The sequence below is a fragment of the Eucalyptus grandis genome, chromosome 6 (genome assembly GCF_016545825.1).
Source record: "Eucalyptus grandis isolate ANBG69807.140 chromosome 6, ASM1654582v1, whole genome shotgun sequence".
Classification (NCBI taxonomy): Eukaryota; Viridiplantae; Streptophyta; class Magnoliopsida; order Myrtales; family Myrtaceae; genus Eucalyptus; species Eucalyptus grandis.
The window spans coordinates 51,373,226-51,382,383 of NC_052617.1; the positions used below are offsets into that span (position 1 = coordinate 51,373,226).

Consider the following 9,158-nt stretch of genomic DNA (forward strand, 5'->3'; position numbering starts at 1 on the left):
ACACTACTTGGAGATACCCAGATGGAGGTCTTGCCCTTCTCAATGATTCAGATGAGCTCTCCTTTTTCACTCACCGGGATAGATCGGTTCCATTACTCCCATAAGACACTGAATTAGTCTTCTATTTTTCACAAAAGTGAGGAAACGACCTTCAGGAACAGCTAAAATAACCATGGGATAAATCATAATCTACACATCTAACCGATGATATCATGTAAAGTAGATTGGTGGGAAAATTTGCTTCTGTTCTCTCACTTATTATTATAATGCCTTGCCGGCATTTTGAAGGAGAATGGGCAGCCAGTAACAGTACCAGAGACCATAAAAAAATTTCCTGATAGATAAAGCATGGGTTTGTGATGTCTGCAACATAAAAAGAGCACGACAGCATAAAGCATTCCTAGATTCACAATGGCCATGCAAGCCAAACATTAAAAAAGAGACTTTTTAGGCTATAAAATCATCTCTCTGCATGATCAGAGCCTGAAGGGCCAGCTGAAGAAGCTGAGACTCCACTTGCTGAACCATTCTCAGCCGGTGGCGGCATGCCCCATCTACTGTGAGAGTCCAGGGGCTCAAAGACATGAACACCGCCATCTGACAGTCCCAATGCAAACTGATTTGGCTCATGTGGATGCGCAGCAATCACCAGTGGATGCACGTTCGAGTTGCTGCATAGAGCACACGATAATTGAACTCACAAGGTATATTATTATTTAGTTACGTAACGGCTACTTACAGCAAGCTGAAAGAATGGTGAGCAGATAATTCTATACAGAACGTCTCATTTTAGATTGTTTAATGTTTCAGTCATAATGCTGAGCATTTAAAATTTAACATATCAGAAAATTGTGAAATCAGATTAGAAAGACATGCGAAGAGACGTGTTATTAGGCACGTTGTACTTCATTTGTCTGAGACACACCTGACAGTAGCAGGAAGATAAGCAGACGGATTAATGCGACACTGCATCCTGAGGTTTGCAGCGTTGAAAACACAGATACTGGCGTCAAAGAAACTCGCATAAACAAGCTGGCTATCGCAAGAGAACGTAGCATGAGATATCGGGGCCGAAGATTCATATGGAACCCACTGTAACATAGAAGAATCATCAGAAAAGATAAGATCAACACGTATATAGAAAAGGTTTGCTTGCAGAAAGAGGTACCTGTTTCATGCATTCTAGTTTTGTTGCTTCATATACAGCAAGCTGAGTACCATGAACAGCAAGGAAGTGCATTTGGTCCTGATGAAATTGCACTCGTGTATCTGACTGTGCTCCTGGTGTCCTTCCAGGCGGAATCTGCAAGTATGTGCTCTTTTGCTTTTCCCAGACATCAGAACTCCATACACAAATCTGGAATTAACAGGATCATTGTATAAGAGCGCTATTTCTTTGATAATTACCCTGTGGTACTGTGGTGAAACTCTACGAATCTCCTTTTACTAGTACATGTAATCTTATCTTAGCAAACTGCAGCAGTTCACAACAAAGTCAACCGCTCAGCACATCCGTCAAAAATAAACAGTAATGGTTTTGAACCACATACATTTACTACCAGATACCAGATATGAGGTACTGATCATCAATTTAGAAACCGGAAAGCAGATGAGTACAGTCAAATATACAAAAGCATATCACTATAAATTTCTGTAAGGTGGGCTTCCTCATCATCATGTATATACACAGACAACACTGTGGTGTCCTATCCTCAAAAACGCACATTTAGGTGCAAAGTCATGATGACCGCATGTCTTTACTAACCTGAGCATCTGCACCCGATGAAACTAACACGTTCAGCGTATTAGAGAATGCAAGGCCAGTTATCCTTTTAGAATGGCCCTTGAGCTTACTCTTAACCTGCAACAAATTTGTGCAGAGCATGAAAGGACAGTGACATCCTCATCAACAATGCACAACACTTTCACAATGGGCATACCTCATCCACACGGACATTATATATCTGGACAGTGGAATCGTCCATGCCTATGGCAAGGATATTGTTATCCTGAGGGTGGAAAGCAAGAAAGGTCGCTGCAGGCGGCGGCGGCATGAATGTTGTCATTGTCTGCATTTGACAAAAAAAGGGGATGATAAAACAGCACAACCAACCACACGTTAATGTTAATGAAGGTTGCAGTAGAAAGAGGCTAAGCTATCCATGAGAATGCAAGTACGTTGTATGATTTCATATGTTACCTTGAATGTCATCATATTGAACAAGGAAATTTTTCCTCCTGATGCCGACATGACATAAGAGTCATTCTTGGACAGAGCAAAGCAGGGAACCGCCTCCTCCGGATTATTTTTGTTTACATCATTGGTCATAACAATGCCACTTGATGGTTGCCATTGTTGAGGTGCCACACTGGCAGTGGCCTACACAGGAAGAAGAGTTCAGTGAGGAATGGCATTATGAGAGAAAACAAGTTGGCTCATCTTTCTAAAGGTGAAATATTTTATTGTCGATCCCTGGAATTTGGAACCAAATAGTATAATTGTTTATGCTAAGAGATCACCACATTACCTTGCCAGTTGAATTGCGGTCGTTGCGCTGCCATTTCCAGAGAAGATGAACTGCGTTTGATGCTAAGGCCAAAATAGCACTCCCTGAGTTTGTATATATTAAGCGTGATATCTGCAATGATCCCAAAGAATAAGGATCAGTGCCTCAATGGCAATAAAGCTGGAAAACCACAATGCGAAAAAATGGAGTCTTCATTCAGCAGGAAAGGGTTAGCATATTAATTGCAAGCAAGTTATAAAGGCAACTCGATGCTCATTTCTGTTGCCAAGTGACAGCAACAAACAACAGAAACCTCCGGAAATGAGAAGAATCAAGATTCAGATGGTCCATTTAAACCAGGTACACCAATGAAACATGCTACTAGATGGTATATTCTGCATGTGAGAACATCCACAAAGTATCTTATCAAAAGATATGAAAACCGACTTCTCACAGCAGTAGTAACTCCTCTAAGTCTAGTAATACATGAAAAGGGGCTGACTTCACGGTTAGGGCATCCATACCAGTGGCCTATACACAAAACTAGACAGAAAAAAACTTGAATTTTCATAACATCATGGATACTTCAGCATATCATTATAGAAAATGAGTTATCAACTGTGGGCAAGTACATAAATCATACAAAGGGCAATTCAGCAACAACACGTGCAGAAGCTGATAAGTTGAAAAGTCAAGAAATGCAAAAGAAAATCAAACAGAGAGAAGACAGCATAATTTGCTAAGAAACTAGTGAACAAAGGCCATACCTTGTTCGCTCTTTGGTTTTCAGGCAGCCTCAAGGATCGACACAGAGATGGTTCGCTTATTTCAGTGAGCTTCCAAAGTTTAGATTTTTCATTGCTTTCTTCAGTTATTCTGGGTTTCACATCCCCTAGAATTCGGGCATCCCCATTCTAACAACATTAAACAAACATGATCATCATAACTGAAGGAAAGAAATTAACAACACACATCAAATTGCACCAGCAGTGTAGCAAGTTTGGTTATTTTTTCACATTATGAAAAAGCATAATGATGACCAACCATTCCGGAAGTCACAACTGCAGGGGCACCTCTATCTGCAAGTCCAGCACTGATTGGAGCAGTAGCAGCAGTAGCTGTAATGGGATTTACTTTTGGCTGCAAGGAAATACTGCACAGCTCAAGATTCAATTTATAAGAAGGTACTGCCTAGGAAGAAATCAATGAAAAACAAATACCTTCACCAGAGTTTCTGGTGTTCTTGATACATCATATGAAAAATTTTCGAAAGTGCGCAACAACCTCATGCCATCAGAATTCGCCAATATTTTGATTCCATTTTCATTGATAGAAACAGCCAAGAGAGATCCATCCTTGTTGAAGCGGACACGTGGACTTGCCTAGATACAGGTAGGCTACAGAATTAGCAAAACAATCAATATTAACAAGGAGAAATTAATAATGAATTGATGTTGATACTGACCGTCAAGCCTCCATCAGCATCAAGAGTTGTTAAGAGATTAACATTGTCCATATCCCAAACTTTAATGGAGAAATCATCGCCAGCGGCTAAATAACGATTTCTAGTTGTGTCAAACTGGATAACACCAAAAGAACGTTTCCTGAATCCTTGATATGTCCTCTTCACTGCCCCTTCACTTTCATTCCACTCGACAATAAATGATTCTCCATCTTTACTTGTCCCGCAGGAAAAGAGCCTAAGACCAGAACCACAAAGCAGGCACACTGTCAGGATAAAGCAAAGAAAGAAAACTGAAGCACTATAGCACCGAAGTGAAATGGCAAAGTGCTCACCTTGTACCATCCGCACTATAAGCCATTGTTGTGCACCATCTCCCAGGGGCATCATAATCAACTCTAGACCCCATATTGTCATACAACCATGCTTTTATCTTTCCATCCAGTGCAGTCGAAAATATAAACTGATATAAAAAAGTAACAAAAAATAAGGAAGATGGAAAAGCAGAATTCGATACATGAGATAACTGAACCAATACGCAACACTAGCAATACGGATGCAGTGCAGGAAGCATATAACCTGAATGTTCTCCTTAGAGTGAGGGCACACAGAATAAACAGGAGCCTCATGACCTTCAAACGTGTGCCGCTTTACGCCAGTAACTGCATCCCACACCTGCGTATTCAATTGAAGAAATAAGAAATAAATTAAAAGAACAAGAAGCTTCCCCTGCTTTGAAAACTTCATGTAAGATGATGGAAACCTTGATTGTTTTGTCATCACCGCAGGTTATGACACAAAGTTGCTTATTGGGTTGAGCAAATGCAAGATCATTCACTCCACCAACATGAGCATCAATCTGTACAGAACAATGAAGATTATTTCTAAGGATAGAAAACTAGCGAAAATACAGCAAACTGGCTAAGACAGTAATATCAAGTGTAGACAGATCAAGGACTATGTACCTCTAGATGCTGCCGCACTTCATTGTTTCCATTGAAAGAAAATAACTGCACAACGTGCAAAGAGTACGCAACTCCTGTTGAGGAAAGAGAAAAAGCGCATGATCAGATGCTCCATTTACCAGTAAAAACACTCATCTGTCTTCTTCCATTGGTCTATAGTTCAAACTTACCAAAGAGGGAACCATCTGGGCTCCACATAATGCGATTTACAGATACACCAGGATCTTTAACTAGAGCTGCCTGTACTCAGCATGAATTCGATTTTCACTTCTCAAATTATTCAATTGTTAATAAAGTACTTATGCAAACATCAGTTCAAAGCAACTTGCCTGAAGGGTCGTCGTACAGCAGCTAAGATCCCAAACTTTGAAGTTCTTTGAAAGAAGTCGCTCTCTAGAGACAACATCCCAAAGGCTAATATCACCCACATTGGTGCCAACTGAAATATTAGATCAAGAGAGTATAATGAGCAGTCAGTTGCCATCAATGGCAAAGCAAAGGGGTGCCAACCAAGAGCTAAGCACAATATATTAGGAGTTAAACTCTTCGGATAAATGAGTGAAGTATACCTAGAAGCAAAGTCTGCTGCACAGGATGAAAATCCATGCTCATTGGAGATGAACCTGGATTTAAAATCCGTCCTACTGCCTTTGGCAAGTCGTCAGAAGTAAAAGCCGGTGCATGACCATGGCCAGGAAAAGTTACGGGGAGGACATTAACCGGCAGATTCACCTGCACAAGATACAGAAAATGGTGATTCTCATGTGATTAATCAGGAGGCAGTTAACAACTTAATAGCATTAGTAACTCCACTGCTATAATTAAACTTTCATATGGTCATGTCAAGAAGGAAAGCTTCATAAAGGATTACATGAAAGACAATTAAAAATCTAAAGCATACCTCATCAACAATTCCCAAGGGCCTCGTTCTTTTTGAAACAGGATCAGAAGCATCCCCTGAAGGGTAATCCACAGAAGGGTTAGTTGGGGGAGTCCGAGGATGCTTCAGAGTAGCTATACATGGCAACAGAAGGCCTCCATTGTTAAAGTACATTATTGCACTTGTTTGATGTCTCAAAAATATTCTTACTAAGGGCGAAAATCGCAGTGACTACCCAATGCAATATCTGACCTGGAATTGATGGACCACCAAGACCAATCACTCCTCCTCCGGGCACAACTGGATGTGTCACAGTGGAAGGTGGATTGGACATCCAACCAGCAAGAGGCGTTGGAACAGCGGCAGGAGCGGGTTGAAAAGGCTGCACTCATATGCACCATAATAAGGTTCTAATTATGGATGTGAGAAGTAAGTCTAATGCCACCATAAGATAGTTGGATGACTTACCCCATGTGCTCCCAGAGGAGGAAAACCTCCAACTTTTGGCAAGGGTCCTAGCAACGGGCTGTTCGCTGGAGATGGGGCCCGTGCACCATTTGGCTGCCCGCAAGAATGATCCACAAATAGAGTTTTTATATCTGGATTTGATCTTGGATTTTTACAAAGTTGGTGCTGCCAATTCAGACTGAAATTATAGGAGGAAATCAGTTACCTATTTTCCATGCATAATTATATTCAACCAGAAGGGCAAAAGTGTGGCTCATGAATATATCGCTTATATAGCAAATAGAAATTTATCCTGACAAAGTGGCTGGACGATAATCTACAGCTCTAATGAAGTTTAGTGTAGCAGTATCAGAAATCAATATCAAATTCCACTTGTGCGACTTCACCTTACCACTGGTACAAGTACCACACAAGCATAGATTTAGGTAGTAAATGAGACCGCCTTAAAAATTTCCTGAATCTTGGCAACAATTAAAAAAAAAATAAAGGAGAGAAAACAGCTGTAGGAATGAAAACATTTTCACTAGAATTCTAATCAACGGCCCATAAAAGCTCTAAGGCTGATATGTAGGTCAAGCACAGCGGAACAAAGAATCACCTTTGGTTTATGAGAGTGCGTAGTCTTGAGTTCTTGAGGCTAGGAAATTGCAACTTATCACGGAACAAGGGGTTTGCCTCAATAAGCTTCTTAAGCTCCACCAACATAATTGCTCTCGCAGATTTTGTATCTCCATACTTAGATAATTGCTCATTTTCCCTGCAAGAAGAGGCATTCAGTTTGAGCACATTTTCAGTGACTATGATACAGCGCAAAACTAAATATTCTCATACCTGAAGTTCTCTAGTGTCAGTAGCTGCGTTATTTCCCTAAAAAGTTCCTCATTAAAGGTGGAGAACACTTTAAGATCCTTTATCAAAATATCCACAGCTTTGGACCGATCATGCCTGTCATCCAAACAATAAAAATTTAAGCACTCGACCATAAGAATGGCATAGAAACGAAGATTATGAGTAATCATAGAAGCTGACTTGTCCAATGCCTCGAGATACTTCTGCTTCCTTATCTCGAAGAAGATTTTCATCGAGTACCGGTTGTCATCCACCTTTGTGAACCCAGAGAGGTACCTCTCGACCTCGTCCCAATTCCCATTATGGACCTCATCCTCAAAATGCCTCACATTAAAGTAAAACCCAGATTCCTGCTCAAGCCTATTTGCATGGGCAGGGAGAGAAAAAAAGCATCATTGCATAATCATTGTACTATGATACAACGCTGCTACTGAGATAATTTAAAAAGGGAGCAATTTGATCACAATTAAACCCACTTGTGAACGGTCTCTTTGAACTTTTCCTCATCGAGAAACTGTAAGATCAAGAACACCAGCTCTCTGCTGAGGGAAGACATCTTGACCGCCTCTCTGCTCCACTGATCTAAATGCACGATTTCCACCTAAAAAATTCCAAGATCTTGAGATACTATTCAGCATGATCAGCAAAAGAAAAGGAAAAAAAAAAGCACTCGAACCCAGAAATAATCGGGCTCTAAATTCTTCAAACAAACCCAACCCACGATCCAACACCAACTCAGGACCCACACCAACTCAGGACTCGGTGTCCACACACACCCCCATCTCCATCTTTCATTTATGACGACACGGACAAGGACCGAGCCGGGAGGGGGGGGTCAAATCACGTGAAATGGGGCGAAAACCAGAGTTTCAAAGATTTCAGTTTCCCCAGGATCGGATGGAGAAGACAACCGGGCTTTAAGCTTTAAAGCGTACGGGAATCAAAGATGCAGAAGAGAGAGAGAAGGTGGGTAAAAATTAATTAACCGAATAAAGAAGAACCCAACAAAAAAAAAACCCCCAAAACACGACTTCGAAAAAAGCCGAAGCCTTGATGAAATTCCTCCGAAATCGAGCGAAATTATTCCGAAAGCAACGAACGAGATGGAAAGTTCGGAGGAGACTCGCCTTGCGACTGAAGACCGGAGCAGAGATCGGTTCTTGAGAAGCGCCGGCCCAGTGAATTCCAGAGCGAGGAAGCTCCCTCTCTCTCTCTCTCTCAAGAAACGATGCCTGCAAATTCCCTCACGCCCCTCTCTTCTCCATCTCTCTCTCTCTCTCTCTCTCTCTCTTTCTCTCTCTAGCGACTCATGTATGGCGACATTTTCACTTGCCGATGGAGGACCAATTTGTTTAATAGGGAAGACGACAGATACAGTCGGTGATAAGTGCAATGGAATATCAGATAATTTCTCATCTGACAGCGCTGCTTATCGTGATAAGCACGTGTGCTTATTATCTAGCGTGGTGGGATTCGCATGAGTTGAGGCTTAGCCGGCTTCGTTTTGTCGAGTTCATCGGCGCGGAATCTCAAGCTAACTCTCGTCGGGCGAGGATCCTCTGCTTCCAGGTCTACGGTAAGATGTCACTTCGACTTTCCACTCTTTATACCCCGCTCGAGCGGATCGTTTTTTGAAATAAAATATTTATGCAATTACTCATATCATACAATCACCAATTCGGGACTGAGCAGATCATTAAAAGACCCACGGAGAAAACAGACGGGAAAACCGCCATGGGGTAAGAGATTCCATGCTATCCTCATATTTTCTCTTTATTAGGAAAACAAAAATAGACAAGAAATTAAATTAGGGGTTTCGTGATGAATGTAGACACCACATAAGAATTTCAATTTTGGTTAGTATCGAGTAGACAGATATAGTAGCTTCTCATGCTTAAAATGAGTAAATGTGGGTTAAATGCTCACGGTTGAATTGACACGCTTTACGGCACTATTCTCAATCACAAGTTGATCCAGTTTCCCTAGTTGAGGACAACGCTGTCCTAATTGCTGATGTTGCGTTGGCT

General features: G+C 41.3%; 1 protein-coding gene across 3 annotated transcripts; it reads right to left on the reverse strand.

Moving 5' to 3' along the window:
* Window positions 1-317: 317 nt before the first annotated feature.
* Window positions 318-8,435, reverse strand: LOC104450602 (protein TOPLESS). 3 transcript variants are annotated; one of them, XM_010065228.3, is made up of 26 exons: window positions 8,259-8,435; window positions 7,608-7,732; window positions 7,312-7,491; window positions 7,114-7,227; window positions 6,881-7,039; window positions 6,283-6,460; window positions 6,067-6,196; window positions 5,836-5,948; window positions 5,504-5,666; window positions 5,264-5,373; window positions 5,105-5,174; window positions 4,935-5,008; window positions 4,733-4,828; window positions 4,549-4,644; window positions 4,305-4,432; window positions 3,973-4,207; window positions 3,728-3,889; window positions 3,552-3,647; window positions 3,275-3,421; window positions 2,529-2,639; window positions 2,201-2,380; window positions 1,941-2,069; window positions 1,766-1,861; window positions 1,169-1,357; window positions 926-1,092; window positions 318-671 (listed from the first exon to the last, which is right to left on the reverse strand). In XM_010065228.3, the coding sequence occupies exons 2-26, from the start codon at window positions 7,685-7,687 to the stop codon at window positions 461-463; spliced, it is 3,414 nt and encodes a 1,137-aa protein (XP_010063530.2). In that variant the 5' UTR covers window positions 7,688-7,732; window positions 8,259-8,435; the 3' UTR covers window positions 318-460. The 3 variants fall into 3 exon arrangements, with proteins under 3 accessions (XP_010063530.2, XP_010063532.2, XP_010063531.2); XM_010065230.3 differs by having other exon boundaries at window positions 461-671; window positions 5,836-5,891; XM_010065229.3 differs by lacking the exon at window positions 8,259-8,435 and adding an exon at window positions 7,808-7,935 and having other exon boundaries at window positions 461-671.
* Window positions 8,436-9,158: the final 723 nt, after the last annotated feature.